At 40.0% G+C, this 20533-nt stretch overlaps 1 protein-coding gene across 1 annotated transcript in view; it reads right to left on the reverse strand.

Annotated features, from left to right (window-relative positions):
* Positions 1 to 20533, reverse strand: part of HOOK3 (hook microtubule tethering protein 3) — a 104257-nt gene that overhangs the window by 11721 nt on the left and 72003 nt on the right. The window contains exons 15-21 of the mRNA XM_082608429.1: positions 18391 to 18531; positions 13739 to 13826; positions 8972 to 9006; positions 4349 to 4431; positions 3147 to 3247; positions 1803 to 1907; positions 900 to 971 (exon numbers count right to left, since the gene is read on the reverse strand). Of these exons, the coding sequence (XP_082464555.1) occupies positions 900 to 971; positions 1803 to 1907; positions 3147 to 3247; positions 4349 to 4431; positions 8972 to 9006; positions 13739 to 13826; positions 18391 to 18531 (625 nt within the window). The remainder of the gene's footprint in view (positions 1 to 899; positions 972 to 1802; positions 1908 to 3146; positions 3248 to 4348; positions 4432 to 8971; positions 9007 to 13738; positions 13827 to 18390; positions 18532 to 20533) is intronic.

Raw genomic sequence — 20533 nt, forward strand, 5'->3', positions numbered from 1 at the left:
AAATATGTAGTTTTAACCAAGGCAAATATAAATGTGGACATGTCATAAAACTGTATGAAATTTTGACAAAGTTCAAATCACATTATTAGGAGACCTGGGACACAAACCTTTGAGACACAGTATCAACTGTAACTGTAAAATGGTATAATTTACAATTGTAATTGTACAACGGTACTGTGCCAGTAACACAACTACAGGGTCAGAGGGCTATGATGAAAGGGGTCTGGTCCAACCCCCTATCTCAGGCAGCTAACACTTTGAAAAGGTGGAGTGGTCTTATTGGGAAGAAGAACAAAGCAGAAAAAGAAGAAAAGGTCTAAGAAAAAAATATTGAAAAAAGTACAGCATTCTTCAAAATCCATAGCTCTTCATATCCAGATAAGTCTTACTGAAGCCCAAAATGCTGATAAGCATTTATTTTCCCCTGAAATACGTTTAAGATTTTTTGTTGGAAAATTCAATTTCAAAACCTTCAGCTGTTCAGGGTCTACGACCGTGAACACTGACCAAAACCTGAGAGACAGTTAAACTATTTTCATTACAGGTACTGCTCCTGCAAAGGCACTGAAATAGTCCCACAGAACAAAAGCTACTGTATCTGTGTTTAGATATTATTAAAGTCCCTACCCCCCGAGAATAAAATGGTCCTGAGAGACAGAAATCTTTCTATCCTCTAGGACAGGGATAAAGATGTGTCCATAATGTTCTAGCCCCGTTTATGGTGGTTCCTGTATCTGTTGTTTGGCCCTAAGATCAGCATTAGGGTTTTGTTAGTGTGTGTTAGGACAGTAATTACTTTCAGATTCATTTGGCAGAATTACTTCTACAGTAAAGGGAGTATAATAAATGATACATATTCACTGCATTTCGCAATATGTTTTGACGTGTTATTTTCTTACCATATTGTACCAGGCACTAACAATATATTTCTCCTCCATCTCTCTTTGACTCTTTGTTTTCTCATATTCTTTCTAAAAAGCAAGCACATGTAAGCATGTTAAGATAAAAAACAATTCAACATAAATAAAATACTCACAATAAACTATCTAAGTTCACGGGCACAACTGTACAGTCAGCTCTCTATATCCATGGGTTCCACATCCACGGATTCAACCAACCCCACATCGAAAATGGTAAAAAAACAAAACAAAACAAAACAAAACAAAGACAGGAAGTTCCAAAAACCAAAACTTGAATTTGCCATGCATAGGCAACTATTTTTTTTTAAAGTATGGATATCTTTTTTTAAAAATTAATTAATTAATTATTTTTGGCTGCGTTGGGTCTTCGTTGCTATGCGCGGGCTTTCTCTAGTTGCGGCGAGCAGGAGCTACTCTTCGTTGCGGAGCGTTGGCTTCTCATTGCGGTGGCTTCTCTTGTTGTGGAGCACAGGCTCTAGGCGTGCGGGCTGTAGAGTGCAGGCTCAGTAGTTGTGGTGCACAGGCTTAGTTGCTCTGCAGCATGTGGGAATCTTCCCAGACCAGGGATTGAACCCGTGTCCCCTGCATTGGCAGGCGGATTCTTAACCACTGCACCACCAGGGAAGTCCCCATAGGCAACTATTTACATAGCATTTACATTGCATTAGGTATTATAAGTAATCTAGAGATGGTTTAAAGCACATGGACGATGGGCTTAGATTTTATGCAAATAACCACATTCACTACTTTCTACGAGGGACTTGTGCATCCGTGGATTTTGGTAACTGTGCCTCGTGGATGTTGAGGGACCACTGTGCATAGCAAGCCTTCTAGAATTGAAAATAAAAAAATCAAATGTCTTATCATATTACAGTAAACTACCTCCAATGAATGGAATTGCCGATCCCGTTCGTGGAGCTGATTTTTAAGAGCTTGTATTTCTGGTGCTGCTCCTTGATTTTGTTTAGGATCTAAAGTACGGATAACCTACAAAAAGTAATAAAAGAAAAACTTTAAAAGTCTCAAACCCAAGGAGTGTAATATCTAAGGAAGCAGTCATTTAAAAAAAAGATAAACCTTATGAGACTCAAAAGTTATCTTACGTGGACACTTTAAAATCTGAATGTATAAAATGATATTCAGTTGTTACAATTTTTAATTATATAAAATTTTAAAATTATGTGGAAGAGTCAGTGATAAGAAGTAATTCTGGCTTAAAATTAATCACACTACAGCAGACACTACTGACAGCAATCTTCCCTTTTCGGTTCCTCTGACCTGGTTCAGGGGCCTCTGCCTCTGACCAGGTGTGCGAGGATGGAGCGGGTCCCAGTGGTCCACAAGCCTGTCTCTGTGGTCCTTCTCCTCCTTTGCCAGACGCTGGGTTTACACACAGGCTGGTGACACAACTCTAGCCGGCCCACCAGAGGGCTTCTGGGAAGGGTCTTTGCTTTTTGGCTCAGCAGTTTTACTATCAAAAATGATCAACCCCATAGAAAACTTGAAAGAGCAGAACAATAAAAACCCATTTCCTTTAACCCGGATTGACCAACTGCAGCACTGCCACCTTCGTCTCATGACACGTGACCCTCAAGCACTTCAACACGCATCTCCTTAGACTAAGGACATCCTCCCACATCATCTGTAAGAAAGTGAACCTCTCTATAAGTCATCACGATTCAGCCCAAATCCACGTTTCCACAGGTGTCCCCAATCCAGGATCGCTGCATTTGGCAGGGAGGTCCCTTTGGGCTCCTTTACAGGAGAACAGCTTCTGGTGTTCCGTGACGCTCCAGTGCCTATTTCTGCTTTCATAATGTGGATTCTCATCCCAGAGTCTGGATTTATCTGATGCCTTCCTGAAGGTGTTACTTAACTTGTTCCAGTAACCTCCTTTTCCCTGGGAACTGGAGCTAGGCCAGAAGCCCTGAGCACTGCCGACAGCAAGGCTCATCTGGAGACAGAGGCGGGCCCTCCCGCCGGGCACAGCGGATTTTGATAATTAGGCAAGGTGCGGCTGCCACCCATTTCCTACATAGAAATGTGATTCCCTCTTGGTAACGAGTAAGTAACCTGGGGTGGGGGCGACCTGTTTTGATCACGGCCTCTTGCTCTTTTACTCCTCATGTCCTTCTGTGTGAGAGGTCACGTTCAGGCACTGTATTTTGAAACATCAGCGAAACACAATGAGAAAGTGCAGTGAGAGGCCCGCAGACTCACACTTACACTTTTGGCTTTCTCTAAGTATTTTTTATATCTTTCTTCCATTTGCTTCATTTCCTCTTCTTTCTTCCGTAAAGCTTCTTGTAATTCTTCAATTTTTAAGGCTATCGGTGAGACAGTAAAAAATTAAAAATTTTTTAGACCTAACAACTTGAAAATATTTCAACTGACAAAATAGTAAACAGCTTTGAGAGACGGTTTTGTCTATATATATAATAATTTTATTTTTAAAAATTCACAATTTTTTTAAACAAAAAGCTTTTCTTAGAAATAAACAAAAACTACACTATGGAAGTACACAAATTAAAAAGTATTCATGGATGGCTGAAGGGATAAACAAAATGTGGTCTATTTACACAAATAGTTGATTATTCAGCCTCCATTCTGATACATGCTACAATATGGAGACATTATACTAAGTGAAAATGAAAGCCATTATGTGAAGTGAAACAAGCCGGACACAAAAGGACAAATATTGTATGATTTCACTTATATGAATTACCTAGAAGAGTCAAGTGCATAGGGACAGAAGGCAGAACAGAGGCTACCAGGGGCTGGGAAGAGGGGAGGAGGGGAGTGGTGAACAGGTAGAGAGTTTCAGTTTGGGAAGATGAAAACGTTTGGGAGATGGACAGTGGCTGTACAACAGTGTGAATGTACTTAACATGTCACTGAACTATATACATTGGGCTGGCCAAAAAATTTGTTTGGGATTTTCATCGCATCTCATGGAAAAACCCGAACGAACTTTTTGGCCAACCCAATACTTAAAAATGGTTAACATGGTCATTTTTATGTTATGTATATTTCACCACAATACTAAAAAGGTAAAAGTCTGTGTCCTGCCCCCACATCCACAGAGAAGAATTAATAAATTTAAGCTACATACGGGTGTAAATATCAACCAAAGGAAAAGTCTGGCTGACTTACACTGCAACGACACTGTGAAAAAAATTTCATAAAATATGCATTAGCATCCATAGTTAAGGAAGAACTCACAAGTGAATTAGAAATTTAAGAAATACTGTAAAGATGATTATATGTGTATGTGTGTGTGTGTGTGTGTGTATACTCTTTCTGTGAACAGGGCAAATTCCTCAATTGCTAGGAAATATAATAGGGCCTATTTCTAAACAAACCAAATTTTATTTAAACTCATCACTAGGGCTAACCAACGGAAAACTATGCTAATTGGGAAAACTCACAGCTGTTGTTAAATCTTGGCTCAAGGTCCTCGATGATGGCTCTCTTCTTCTGCAGCTCATTATTGGCCTCGTGCAGCTTCTCTCTGTGACAAAATATGTAACACTCTTACCTACTACTGTTTTGCATTTTTTCACTTGAAATGAAAGATATAAGCTCTTTCTTTATGGGATACACTAGCAGAACACACAAGTGCTATGAAACAAAGATGAAAAGACTAACCCAACACACACATATTTTCTAAATGACTAAAGGACAGAGAGTTTGAAACAGTACTCATTCTTTTCTGTAAACCTGCACAAGAGGCTAGAAATAACTTAATGATCTTTATCGTGTCTAGGAATGAGGATACTGTAAAAATTAAATTTAAAACTTTGCTCAGGGGCCTCCCTGGTGGCGCAGTGGTTGAGAGTCCGCCTGCCGATGCAGGGGACACGGGTTCGTGCCCCGGTCTGGGAGGATCCCATATGCCGCGGAGCGGCTGGGCCCGTGAGCCATGGCCGCTGGGCCTGCGCGTCCGGAGCCTGTGCTCCGCAGCGGGAGAGGCCACAACAGTGAGAGGCCCGCATACCGCAAAAAGAAAAAAAAAAAAAAAAAAAAAAACTTTGCTCAGGTTTTATAATGCAGAACTCTTGTTGCAAAAAAATTGAAGCTCCTAAAATAAGAATAGAAAGAACAGTACATGCCAATAAAAAAGAATAAATTAATGGTACCTGCACCCATGGGGAGAGATATCATAGAATAACGTTGAATAAAGTCAGACACAAAAGGATAATACTATATGATTTTTTTTATATGAAGTTCAGAAAGTGGCAAAACTAACGAAGGGTGATAAGAGATGAGCAGTGGCTAGTCTGGGGATGGAATCAATTAATTAAAAGAGGGAACAAAGAATCCTGGGGTGTTGCTGGAAACATGCTATATATTGATCTGGGCCACCTGCCTATGTAGGAAAACACTCATCTAGCTGTAGACCTAGGGGCTCAGGATTTGTAGACTTTACTGTAAGGTATATTCCAATAGAAAAGTAAAAGAATGAATGAACAGAAGTAAGTTTTTTCCTAGTATTTACATAATGTGTAATTCTCTATGCTATTTAGCGTGGCACTCTGTAATATGAGAGGGAAAAAAAGGCTGCAAAAATTGGAAAATACAGAAAAACACGAAGAAAAAATAGAGTACTTTGTTATATCTATTTCTGGTCTTTTCTATGCATAATACTTTAATAAATCTTTGTTGAGGGTATACACACACACACACACACACACACACACACGCAGACATATGTTACACAAAATAAATATATACAGTTTAAATAAGAAAAACTAAGCCCAGTGAAGAAAAAGGTTAAGAAATAAAAATTATCCCAGAACCTTAAAAATCCCACGTGTTCCTATCTCTTTCCCAGCGGTAACCAAAATCAAGAATTTTAGCCATTCTCATGATTTTTGTGATGGGCCTCTGTGTATATTCCTGAACACTACATGGCTTAATTTTGCCCTATTTTTACTTTACACATTAATTATACTGTATGTACTGTTCTGTGACCTCTGTTTTTTACCTAACACTCTGTTCTTGAGATTCATTTATGTTCATGTGTTAGCCCTGGTTTATACCTTTTTATTGCTGTACAGTGTTCTATTGTTTGAATATATCTCAATCTATTTATCATTTTACAGTTGGTGATATTTGTACTGTTTCTGCTTTTCTGTGATTAAGAACAATGTTGTTTCTTGTTAAACACACAACTTGTGAGGACAGAGGTGTGTCCAGACAGTACCCAGTGTTCTTGAGCTCCTATATTGTTTCTACTTCTGGCCATGAAGGGATGGATAACTGTTACTGGACTTGCTCTCCTGCTAAGAACAAGTAGGAAGCTGGGCAAACTATGTAAAACAACTGTTTCAGAAAGTGGACAACAGGCAGTACAAGATTCTGATCCTCAGAGAAAGAAAACAAGAGTGGGAACCCCTACGATCTCTCTGGCTTTCTGTCTGCAGTCAGGGGGAGATCACAGGAAGGGTGTGCCCACCCCACTGAGCTGAGGACAAAGAGATTAGAACGTGGGGAGGCAGATGCGGCTAGAATTTGTGGAGCACAGAGTAAGAGATGAAAGAGCCATGTAAGGAAAGATCACCATAAGTTGGCATATGGGTGCGCTTAAGTGTTTGGATTAATACTAAATTGCGTGTTTCTAGGGATGGACACCACGAGGTTTGTCAAGGGACAACTGCAGAAGAATGGAAAATTACTGGGGCGCTGAGAGGGAAAAACCCCAAAAGTCCACACATTGAGCTCCAACTAGTCAGAGCTGGGTTCTCACTGAAACTGAGACATTTGGTAGGGACCTCGAAGTACAGAGCTTTTCAGCTGGGGATAATTTGGCCCTCTTGGGGCTGTCTAGAGATAATCTTGATTGTCACAACTTAGGAGGCTGTTACTGGCTTCTAGTGGGGAGAGGAAAGAGACACTGCTGAATATCCTACAATGCACACAACAACCGCCTACAACAACAGCAAAAAAATCATCAGAGGGAAATGAATAATAACTAAATAAACCACCTTATAGTCACTTTTTAAAAATAAATGTTTGAAACTGACAAAAAACCCCCAATGTTCTTTCACACTTTCTTCTAAATGTCTCCTGGTAAACACGGACCACAGCATCTCTAGGAATCTAGGGTATACATAGAAACATAGAATCAATGGGTCACAGAATATATGCACGTTGCAGTTTACTAAATAAACTGATGTATAATATCCCTACCGGCAGTGGATGAGAGTTACCAGCGCTCAACATCTCTGGCAATACTTAGTACGTCTGATTCTTAAATTGTACCAATGTGTTGTGTGTAAAACAGTCTTGTTGTAGTGTTAAATCTGCATGGTCATTCATCTTTTGAGATGTCTGTGGGCTCTGTGGTAGGCTGAACTGTGTCTCTGAAAAAGATATGGTGAGGTCCTAAACCCCAGAACCTGTGAATGTGACACTATCTGGAAATAGGGTCTTTGCAGATTACTTAGTTAAGATGAGGTCATACTGGATCAGGGTGGGCCTTAATCCAATTACTGGTGTCCTTATAAGAAGGCCACGTGAAGATGGAGAGAGAGATTGCATCTATACACCAAGGAACACCAAGGGTTGCTGGCAGCCACCAGAAGCTAGTAGAGGGGTATGGAACAGATTCTCCATTAGAACTTCTAGAAAGAACCAATCCTGCAGCCACCAGAAGCTAGCAGAGGGGTGTGGAACAGATTCTCCATTAGAACTTCTAGAAAGAACCAATCCTGCTGATAACCTCCTTTCAGACTTCTAGCCTCAAGAACTGTTAAGAGAATATATTTCTGTTGTTTTTAGCCTTGCAGTTTGTGGTAATTTGTTATGGCAGCCACAGGAAACTAATACAGGCCTCATCTTCACTAATAAATTCTTTTTGATGAAGATTTTTACCATGTAAATGAACACAGAACGATGGTCAGACAGTAGTTTTATGAAACCACAGGTATTCTATTTTCTGCAATTAAGGGATGGGAAATGAAAAAAGGACAGAATTCAACACTAAATTCTCACTGCAGGTAACCTCACAGTGGCTGGAAGGTGACAGGTGCTGTTCTAGTATTTTAAGAACCTGCCCAGTGTTAGACTTGCCCTAGGAGCGTCTCAGTTTCCCATATAAGAAAGGAAAGAAAGAAGGAAAGAAAGGAAGGAAGGAGGAAAGAGAAAGAAAGAAATTAGGATAGCATGCAGCAAACTGCCAGACTACAGAATTCTTCCCAGTGATCACTATGGTACCCAGGATGTCTGTTTACCGCGGTCTAACCCTGTAACGCTCCACCAGGCTGGCGATCCATTTGCAGCCACACTCAATGTCTGCAAGAACAGAGTTTTGCCAGAAAGTGATAGGAAGGATTACAGCAGTTACTGGGTGCAAGAAAAATTACAAAACACTCCTAACATTGTCAACCTCAGATATGGAAGAAGATTTCTTCTTCATGAGAAAACAACTGTAATATTTAAAAATTTAATCATTTAGATCAAAAAGTCATGTTCAGGTATGTTTGCAATTCAAGGAAATGTTTGAAAATCTGCTACTGATAAGCTTAATAATACTTTAAAACATTTACATAAAAAGGAAGCTTCAGCTGGCCAGACTCTAGAGCTGGAAAATTCAGCCCGCGGCCCGTTCCTGCATAGAAAGCTTGGTTGGGACAGTCACAGCTCTGGTTTACATACTGCCTGTGGCCACTCTCGAACCTCAGAGCTAAGTGGTTGGGACGCAGACCACTGTTTGCAAAGCCTAAGGCAACTACTCTCTGTTCCTTATAGAAAACATTTCTGACTGCTGATCCAGAGGGTCCCACACCCCTAACTGGGATCGTTCAATACTATAGTGAAGATATAAAACCCTGGAATCTCACTTGAGAAAAGAGTTCTAACGCAGTAATTGTTTTGATTTGAGGACCTGGGGTGAAGACGAGCCTTTAGATACTATGAATGTCTCTTATAATCTACTATACTTTCAGGGCCACCCACGCCACTGCCTAGATACTCTGTAACCACCAACACAAAACACTGATGTTTCACTGGACAATGTAACAATGAGCCTCAATAGCTTTTATACTTACAGATGTTCTTCAAGCTTCTTTTTTAGAAGAACTGACTGAAAATGGAAAATGAAAAATAGTTTATTACTTAACATTTTAACTAAAAAATTAACTAATTTAAAAAAATCAAGAATACAGTAGTAAATAACTGAGTGAGCCCTCAGTAAGTTCTCTGGTCAAAGAGCTGAAAATACACAATGTACCCAAGTTTCTTTCTCTTTGATACGGGAGACAGCAGCCTGTAAGTGCTGACGGCGATCAGTATAAAACACCCACGAACTGTAGGTCTGAGTTCTCTATTCATAGTCAGGGAAGCGAATCAAAAAGCCACGTACGTACAGACCTAATATTCCTGGATGCAACAGGCAAGCAGAACTCTAATAATAATAGACTGTCCCTAAGACACTTTTTATCTGCTGTATTTTCCTTGCATCATGGGATCAACTTCTGTAAACACTTACTGAATTAATCAGAAGTTTCTGATATGCACAGGTTGCAAATAGTTTATGTGACAGGATAGGAACGTGAAAGATGGGATATGCACAGCATTTAATATGCTGGAGAATGCAGCTTTGACCGGGTTATTTAAAAAAAGAGTCTCCTGAGAAGCAGGAGATCAGATCTGACCTAAAATAAACAAAGAATACCGGCATTCCATACAGGACCACCAGGTTCCATAATTAAACTCAACGCTTGTAGGGTACACATTACTAATGAATTCTGTGAAACAGTTCATGTTGAGATAAACAGTTACATAATTAATTCAGCCAAACCCAAATAATACGGACTTAGGAAACAAACTGTCCAATCAGTCAAGAGCAGCACGGAGGGGAACATACCCGTCACTCCGGGCTCTTCCATTTTCAGTCCCCTGACTTGATAGTGATTACTGTCATCGCTTATTCGAGCCCATTCTGACACAGCTCTGGAATATTCAAATGCACTTTTTTTGCTGAGTATGTCAACTACAGCTAGGTTAGTGGACCACAATGTCCTCTACCACTGCTTCCCCCAAACACAGAGAAAGATTGATAACCCTGTTGACTTTTTATTTTTTAATAAATTTAATTAATTAATTAATTTATTTATTTATTTATTTATTTATTTTTTTTGCGGTATGCGGGCCTCTCACTGTTGTGGCCTCTCCCGTTGCGGAGCACAGGCTCCGGATGCGCAGGCCCAGCGGCCATGGCTCACGGGCCCAGCCGCTCCGCGGCATATGGGATCCTCCCAGACCGGGGCACGAACCCGTATCCCCTGCATCGGCAGGCGGACTCTCAACCACTGCGCCACCAGGGAGGCCCTATTTATTTATTTTTGGCTGCATTGGGTCTTCATTGCTGCACACGGGCCTCTCACTGCAGTGGCTTCTCTTGTTGCGGAGCATGGGCTCTAGGTGTGAGGGCTTCAGTAGTTGTGGCATGCAGGCTCAATAGTTGGGGCTCGAGGGCTAAGAGCGTAGGCTCAGTAGTTGTGGCGCACGGGCTTAGTTGCTCCGCGGCCTGTGGGATCTTCCCGGACCAGGGCTCGAACCCGTGTCCCCTGCATTCGCAGGTGGACTCTCAACCACTGCGCCACCAGGGAAGTCTCAACCCTGTTGACTTTTGATTACTGCTCGTTCCTTCTCCAGTACACAGGGTAAAATGAAAATACTTTAAAAAACACCTTAGCTTTAATTGTACATTTCTGTCTTGATTAGGCTCTAAGCAAAATTAATTTTTAAATCTGAGATAATATATAATAAAATGATTATGTAATGAGCAGTTTAATATGCCAGGCACTCACTCAAGTTTGTCACGTGCACTGTCTCATGTCAACCTCACAACCGTGAGTGATACCAGCCCCATCTCATGGCTGAGGGAGGTGAGGCTGGGGAGACATTCAGGGGCTTTCCAGAGGCAGATCCCAAGTTAAAACCCAGGCCTGCCAGACCCCGGAGTCTATGCACAGTCTTCACCTCCAGAGAAGCCTCTCCAGTGGAAGACTGTTACTCTCATAAACTGCGGCAGCAGGAGGCCAGACTGTGACAGCAAGCTAGCTTCAAAATACTTTATAAAAACAAACTAGTTATAACAATGGGGGTAGGAGTGGGATGGGAAAAAAAAAGGAGCAAAGTTCCTTTTAGTCTGACCTGTTAGGTTTCTGATATCCTTAAAGTATCGTAATTGTAAAGGGCATAAACCTATACATAATCTTGGTATATTCCTTTTGCATAAAACCCCTGTTAATTTAAAATTTCAACCATATCAACTATGATGGCAGATAATGTATAAATCAAAAAACTCTTCAATATATAGAAATGAATAGGAAGCCATACTTACAATAGCCTTGAGCAGAAACCATGCCAAGAGACAGAGAGGACATATTAGTATGAAGCAAACACAGCAGCCAACAGAAGGAACGATTTAGTAATTCATGAACAGAAGTAAAAGACACGCATTTTTTTTCAAAAATGTACATTTTTCTTTCTTCTATGGTCTCCTCATCCTGTCTTGTTCTCTGGAGTTCTATACACTGTGGCTAGCTCAAATTATCCATATGCCTGGATATAACAATGCTTTTCTGCTTCCAAGCTAAAAATAAATGACATAAAAATAATAATAAAAATGTGCAACTCACACTACTCTGACTTAAGGTCACATGAAAGGACTGTGCTTTTGATAACAGAAATGGGCAGAAATTACGTTGTTCTTTAGAGAGGATCACTTCCATTTGGCAGGTTGCTCTGTGCATTACATATTCCTGAGAAGCAACACTGGAGGTTGGGTGAAAAGAGAGGAGACAACACTGAACACCTGTTGTGGGAAGAACCACACGTCGTGGATCACACTTCTCTCCACATTATGCTGAGCCCGCCTTCAGAATGAGGCAAGTTTCTATCTGAATCTTTACAGAGAAAACAGCTCTGAGAGAATTTTCAAGAATTTAGAGCAACACATCTCATTAGCATCTGAGCAGTCAAATAAATTGACTAATTTATGCAAATAGTACTTTTAGGCCTGGGAACTCATTTCTGAAATATGGCCTCTTAAAGCAATGACACACAGCATATTTAATTAGATTTGATAGCCACAGTGATACCTAATCTGGTTATGTAAACATTTTTTTTTTACAGAATAAATACCTTTCTGTATGTTTAAATATAAGTAAGAACAGCAAGTACAATGGTTCTTATGCTCTAACACTAAGGCTGAGTGGATACTGATGTTTCGCCATTTTTACTTCCTAGGATCTGCAAACCCTTCCCCTCTCTACCATAACAAATCAGCAGAAAGTCTCCTCAACGTTTTCGAGACCAAAACGAAGTCTACATTTACCTCAGTTTAAGGGACCTAGTGATTTCACTGAACTAAGAAATGTTACCCGCTTTGGTTCACTGCTAAGACCCTCTTAGATTTACTAGTATTTTCATACACGAATGGTGGTTTTGCTTGTGATTTAGCATTCTGGATAAAGGCATGCTTGAAAGTAAACCATGGGATTTCAAACTAGTTCCATTTTAATAAGGGGATGATGTGGTTTAAATGTTGGTGAGAATTTTAGGAACTGGGAATCAACGTGGGGATCTAAGAAGAACTACCACATCAGAGGATAAACTACAGCCCGTCATCTCAGACAGCACACTGCCAACATAAGCCAGATGGATGCGTCAGAAACTCATAAAACTAGGTCACCAGTGAGCTTTTTATACCTCACACTCTCAGGTTTTAAGTAATATGTTGTTTTGTTTTTACACCCTCTTACGTTACTAAGGCTGGACAGAACTAGATGTGTCTACAGTTTTGACGCTGAGTGCCCCAAATGACTCTAACAATGAAAACAACCAAATAGGTTTATACTCAAAAGCCAGAGTTCAGAGCCAATTACTCTGGCAAAAGGAAAAAAGTTACCACCTGACTGAAGCAAAGATTAAACTTCAGTTGTTATCCCCTCTTCACACTGGTTTTGAGCCCTTTTACAGGTGCAGCTCTATGGTACACAGCTCATTAAATGTAAGGGATGTGCAAAACATGATTGATTTACGCCTGCATCAGGGCCTGACTACTACGGGCTGCCGCAGCTCACTGCGAGGGGCGGTGAGCATGGCGAGGTGGGGAGGACCCTGTTCCCGCCTCTGCACACTTACTCTTTTCTAGGTGAGTGCCTGCCAAGCAGGCAGGGCTAGAGCAGAAGGGCAGAGTGCTAAGGGGATATTAAAATAGGGCAGCGCGCTTCTATTTGAGAGAGAGAGAGAGAGAGAGAGAGAGAGAGAGAGAGAGCGTGCGCACGCAAGCGGGGGCAGGGGAGCGTGTGTGTGAGAATGTGCGTGTGCGTGTGTGCGTGCGTGTGTGTATGTGTGTGGCAGGGGGCAGAGGGAGAAAGAGGGATTCATAAACCTAGAGATGGTAGGATTTTAGAAATGGCATTATTTTCTTAAAATCAAGTTTACAACAAACATTGCTACTTGGACGTGCTAAGTTTCTATCAGCATTTTTTTTTTTTTTTGACCAGAGGCAAAAACCTATACTCTGAATACTGAGGCGAGCACATGTAAAACATAAAACCCCAATTAATTCTTTAGCTGATAACTACAAGTGAACTTCTAATTCCCAGCAGGGTGAATCTGAAAGTGACAGTAAAGTACCGTCTGGTCCTTTTTATAAGGAATGTTAGTAAAAGGAAAACACTGTTTCTTTTCTATAACCACTATGATTACAATTATTTTGATACAGACCATCAAACAAAAGTTATAGCTTTTCTTAACGTTATGAAACTGTTGGACCATCACTGGTACATAGTAAGACTTACATCTTCTGCCTTTGAGCCTTGATCCTGTAAAGATTTTTGCAATTCTTCGACTTGTGACTGTACTTCCAGAAGTCTTTGATTCACCAGCCTAGAAATCAAAGGTACATTAATTTTCCAAGTTCTGACTAAACTTATGCCTTTTGCCTTAGGTTTTCACATTGGCTAGAGAAACAGTATAATGAGAAAAACAAACTCTCATGTTGTAGTCGTAATAGCTCACTTTTCCGGTTGTTTTTTGTATTGCTTAAAATTTCTATGATGATATCCAATGCAGTGTTCTGGTGGACACATTTTGTTGAGCTGGTATATTTATACACATATATTTATCTGAAATTCACTTCACTGTAGGTTTATTCAAACTGAGTGTCAGGCACACACTCAGCACAGCGCTAACAGACCCTTGCACTCGAACTTAGTGGGGAGACAAAATGTAAAGAAGTAAAATACGAGCTCAGTACTTCAACACGGCACACAGCGGTACACACCGGAGTGACGGCTGCTCAGAGAAGCCAGGACTGCACCTAACTGGGTGGAGGAGGTGGGCTTCGCTTGAATGGAGACCAGACTGTAAATAAAACGCTTATGTGGTTAAGGGTGGAAAGGGGATTCAAGACCGAGAATTCAGCATGTCCAAAGCGCACAGAAAGGGAGCGGGTACGAAGAGTTCAGGGACTGTATGGCTGAAGACCAAGTTATGAGGCGAAGGAAGGCTGGAGGTGAAACCAGAGGAGAAAAGGAGAGGCTGGGACACCCCTCTGAGAAATGCAAATGTATTTTTATTTATCCTATAATCAGGCCTAAAATTTTGTTGGGACAGGAATAGCCCAGCCAGCCTTTAAAAATGCTGATTCTGGAGCTCAATCCCCGTAAATTCTCTAGATCATTAGGATGCAACATTCAGGGGACCAGTAGGTCTTGGACGATGTGGAAGGATCAGACAGCGTTTCAGAAAGATCACGCTGGTGTGAAAGTGGAGGAGACTGTCTGGGAAGCCCCACCGGGGCCGGCACAGTGATCACGTCTCCCCCTGAAACAGAAGCGGGTAGAGGCGGGTGCACGGAAAATGCAAAGGAATACAAGGAGCGAAAAGTAACTTAGGAGTCCGGTCTGAGCTACCAAGGACCATTTACTGAGCAAGGGAATACAGGAGGAGCAGGCTGAGAAAGCAGCACAAAGGACTTCATTTGGTATTTGTTGAAAATGAAGTGATGAGAGATGCCTGTCGAACAGCTGGACACCTGCACCTGAAGCCCAGCGGGAGGGCTAAGCCAACCCTCCAGACCCAAGAGCCGTTCGGCAATGACTGAAGCCACGAGCATGAGTAACAGTGGCCAGAAAGAATGTGAACCGGCTCGGAGGAGGAACAAGAGGGGCCACAGCAGACCACCAAGCAAAGGGCTGAGAGAGGAGCCTCGCCCTGGACAGTAATCCAAGGACTGGGAGAGACACAAGCGAGGGCTGTTCCGGAAACTGAGAACAAGTCTGAGGACGGGGACACGATCCACAATGAAAACAGGAAAGAGGCAAGAAGAGATAAAGTCCTAAACGCTCCCACCGGACTGGCTAGTAAGTATTTGAGTAAAAGCCAGATTGACCCCAGTTAAGGACAAAACAGGGCAACAAATATTTAGAATCCAAATAGCCAAGAAGTTCAGTATGAAATTTTTTTTACTCAACAAGTGACAAGAAATTCTTACTGTAAACCTCTAGGTTCTATAATTTAGTGAGAATCACAGTAAAAAGGCAATAAATCTATAATAATAACTGATGTCTTTCACACAAAGGAATCTGTTTTTTCACTCAGTGAAAGAATTATCTGAAAACTCATATTCAATATGGAACAGAGGTACATAAGTACGTTGCTAACTGTAACTTTGTTTAATCTTCTCAGGAAGCAATATGAAAAATATATCAAACTATAAGACTATTTCAACTATCCATCTTAGACATTTTTGAAATTATTCAGTCAAAAAATATTGTTACTAGGTGGAGGCCATCGTAAATGCCATAAAACATAGTCTAACGTATCGATTAAAGCATGGAGCATACATGTACACACACATTATGAACCTATAAAAATATATGTAAATATATACGAAAAAATTTCAACTACAAAATAAATGAGGATTATAATGCTGACCTCATGGGGTTATTTAGAAAACTAAGTGAGATAATATGTAAAGGGTGTGCACATAGCAGGTACTCTATAAATGCCTCTACTTTCCTTCTCCCCCTTCAAGGGTGTAGTTGATTCAACATTTTAATCCAAGTCTAATTACATACAGTTGTCAAGGGGGTGTAGGGAGAGGGTAAGCTTGAGATCACAACCTACTCTGAGAGGGAAGGGAAGGAGATCACACGTGCTTCCAGAGAGCTCCCCAAGCCGTGCCAATACGGCTCCACTCTCGACTCTTCCTGCCTCTCCTTACATTGCTTGAGGGTCAACAGGTATTACAGATTTTAACAAATACCAACTTGTTGGGAAAACTAACTGGAAAGAACTTTGGAGGTTTACTACAAACCTCTCCTTCTAAGGTGACACATGGTGGTGAGCAAATTGTATTTAAGGACATACAGTTATGAGACTAAGTAGAACTGAAACTCTGCTTTCTTGGTGCTAACCCGGTGGTGTCAAAGAGTAAGAGGTTGAGGTACAGACCAGGTAATGTAAACAGTTATTAAACTCAATAAGAACAAACTTAGGATAACTCACTTAAGAGAAAAGCATCCTGTGAGGAGAAGACAGGGGAAAAAACGTTTTATAAATGTGGCAGAAGATAAACTGGCAAGAAAGAGGTTAAGTAGAGGCTTTGGAGTCTGGTAGCCTGGGTCTCAGCCCAAATCCCTACATATGTAAAACTTTAATAAAGTAAGACCACATGTTTAAAACACTGAGCACGATGTCTGGAACGACACTGGAACATGCTTGGAACAGCAGTTTAATAAATGTTAGCTTCTCTTATTACTAGTGTTACTGTTACGGATCATAATACCCACAGATGGCTATAATCTACAGGTAAGCTGTCATCAGCGCTGTAATTTAATAAACAAACACAGCTGTAAACAACAGGGATTTAGGAGGTAACCAGTCATCCACATGCACAGGTCCTCTACAAATGACAGCTAGCTGTTCTATTTTGAAGGAGAAAGAGTAATAGCTGTAAGGTCTGTGAAAAACAAGGCAAAGTGTTACAGAAAACGTTGTAGGTGTTGATTCACTGGTAAGAAATTAGTGTTGGGAGAAGGCTCTCCCCACTAACATGCTAAAAGACAGTGGAGGCCAAGGATGAAGAGGGTAACTCAAGGTGCTCTCAGCATGGGCTCTGCATGATTGCCTGCTGTTTTCTACAATCCCCATTCCTCCTCCTTCTCTTTTTCCACTTTTTCTAAGTATTTTTAAAAAGTATTCATTATCTATGCTCCTAAGAATTGATATAGGGCTTCCCTGGTGGCGCAGTGGTTGAGAGTCCGCCTGCCAATGCGGGGGACGTGGGTTCGTGCCCCAGTCCAGGAGGATACCGTGTGCCGCGGAGCGGCTGGGCCCGTGAGCCATGGCCGCTGGGCCTGCACGTCCGGAGCCTGTGCTCCGCAACGGGAAAGGCCGCAGCAGTGAGAGGCCCACGTACCGCAAAAAAAAAAAAAAGAATTGATATAAAAATGTCTCCTTACATTTATGCTTAATTATGCTCTAATAATCACCCTGGTATTTACACTGTTTGCTGATTCTCCCTCAGCAGCTTTAAAAATTAAAGTTACAGGAAGAAGGGTAGGATATGTAAAACTATCGTAACAATTTTGACTCTCAAGACTGACTCACACCTGGGAAATGTCAAATCAATCAGGCAGAATAAGCGAAGAATCTGTAATATCACATAAACTGTGAAACTATTTATAAAACTGTCAAATCCCTCACAAATGACAGAATATCACAGCTCTAAGAAAAAGAAAAGACATCATATGTCTGGTATTTAAGAAACATTTCCAAAAAGGAAAAGAATGAGAGGACTGTCACAATAAATTATAAAAGTAGCCCTTGCCAGAGCAAGCTACTGGTTTAAAAGTAGTTTGGATAAACTGCCTACTGCAATACTCTTAAAACTTACAAGCAGAAAAGTGATGTTTTGTTAAATATGCAGATTCTAAATTCTCAAAATAATTGAATTGTTCATAAGATGGATGACTTCCTATCAGAGTCACAAGAAATAACAGATTAAAAAAAAAAGCCCTATCAATTGAATCATGATGGATCCTACTGTTTTCCTCATACCAGTCAATTCTTCGAAACATTAGCTTGTAAAAACAGGGTAAACTCTACTAATATAAGCATGACTATGAAGTAGAATTGTCTCGAAAGACTGAATAAATCGTGACTTTTTTTAATCCTCTAGTTTTAATGAGTGATTAAAAAGGGAAAATGGTAGGACTTTGGTATCATTTTGCCAGAAGAGCTAAAGACGGGAATGCTATTACAGAGACACTATACTTTTGGGCAAATATGCCCATAAGTGGAAAAGTGGGAAAAAGTACTCTTGAAATGAAATGGAATAACACACTTTCTCTTTTCAAACCACAACTCAAACCTTTGTTCAAGGGAATCAAATCAACGTAAATAGAGAAAACCTGTGTCTAAGCTGCTGCCATGTGCCTCCTACCTGTTCTCTGTCTCCAGTTCATTTTTCCGTAGGCTGGCATCATCTAGAAGGCTCTGCAATAAGGCGATTTTTTCATTGTCTGAACCCTCTTGGTTAATTTTTAACATCTTATTCTCATGCTGAAGACGAATAAGTTTCTCCCTGAGAGCAGAAGCGAAACGGATTAACGTAGTTACCCAAATCCAGCTATGCACTGTTATAGATTTAATACACAGAGCAGAAATGAAAAACAAAGTACCTGGAAAGAATTTAGCTCCTGTTGTAACTGGCTGAGACATTATATTTCAGGTCTTAAGCACTTTCTTTTTAGAATGGACAATCTGAAGATAACAGAATCCCCATATAGCATGACTTGTAATGAATGAGGTTTCAAAATCCTATTTCCTTTCTGATTTAAGCATTTAAGCTGGGAATGATTTAAGCATTTAAGCTGTGAATGCACCTATGTATTTGTTCTTTGGTTCTCGTCAACAAAACATCATCTCTAGTGCTATGCTCTTACATTACCAATAATTTGGTGGCAAGATGTAACATTCAACGAAGAATGCCTTCAAGACATGCAGTCCATCCATTCCTGTAGATACGGTAAAACTGTAGTCTTGTAACAAGACAGATTATCAGAGCCAGGTTACTGGACTGCATTGTTTTGGGCTCTTTGCGTGATGCCACATGCTTACACTGAGGGATGCTAAAGCAACAGCCACACAAAACTTGCCACTATGAATACTGCAGGGATGATATAATTGAACATTAATTCACATGACGATATCATTGAAGATATACGTCTTGAAGACAGAATTCGTCCTTTATGTTAGAGAGGGTCATCTCTAGAGGGCCGCATGAAGAAGATATTACTATCCATACCAGATGCTATGAAAAACTGTGCTTCTCATGGAAGAAGAAAAAACAAAAGCGAAATATCAAACACACACAAAACATTCTGCTCTTATTTTGTAAACACTGTAAACCTTATAAAGTACTTTAACTTTTGCTACTGAAAAGATGAGAGTCAAGTCTGTAACCCAACTCAAGCAGTTACACAGAACTTGATATATTCTGTAAACTGAAAAAAATGACTTCATCATATTTGTCAATTACAAAGTAAAACAAGCTCATTGTAGGGTGAAAAAGATAAATGAGAAGAAAATACAAACCCTCCATAACCCTGCAGTGCAAAATAATTACTGCTGAAATACAGCCTTCTAACTTTATGCATACGTACAAACATGCAAACAGTTGTAAAAATGAATCTCACAGTACCTGTGACATTGGTATCTGCTATTTACACTTAGCTTTTCACAATCTTTTCATAGCATTAAATTTTATACTTTAATATTTTAAATGACATGTTAAAATATATAGACGATCATTATTTAATTCACGCCCAATTATTGGGCATTTAGATTATTATCAATTCTGAACTTTAACATGTTATTAATGATTAGCTTTATAAACATCCTTTTGTGTATATCCTTGGGTATTTCCTCAGAATTAATTCTCAGAAAAGTAATTTTTCTGTCAAAAGATAGGCACATTTTTTAGACAACATACACATTCTGCCAAACTGCTCAAAAGAAAAGTTGTACAACCACAAGAAAAAAAATTTTTTGGTAATTATGTGTGGTTATGGATACTAGACTTAATACGGTAATCATTTCACAACATACACACATAGCAAATCATTATGTTGTATACCTAACGCTGTTACACAGTGATATGTCAATTATATCTCACTTGAAAAAGATTGTATCACTTTAATCTTTTACTCCTAGCTTATGAGGTTTCCAATTTCTCCACACCCTTAACATCAGTGAAAATCATCACTTTTAACAGATTTTTGCAAACTGGAAGATCAAATTTCATTATGCATCAAGAATACTGACCCATTGTCTATGATATACATTGAGAAATTTCATCCTTTGTACTATTTCATTTTCTTGATAGCTCGTCTAGACATATTCTAGACACAGAGAATATTTTAATTTGTATTGAGTAATACTCAATAAAACCCATTTTATTTGTTGAATTTTTATCATTGTTCTTTTGTCTCAGAACTTAAAAATCTAACTGCATTCCTATAAGCTTCCTTAAAATTTGGTTTTTGGACATAACCATTTATTTATAAATAGTCATAAAAATAAGT

Source organism: Mesoplodon mirus (assembly GCF_964341445.2).
Source record: "Mesoplodon mirus genome assembly, chromosome: 20".
In the NCBI taxonomy this organism is placed as follows: Eukaryota; Metazoa; Chordata; class Mammalia; order Artiodactyla; family Ziphiidae; genus Mesoplodon; species Mesoplodon mirus.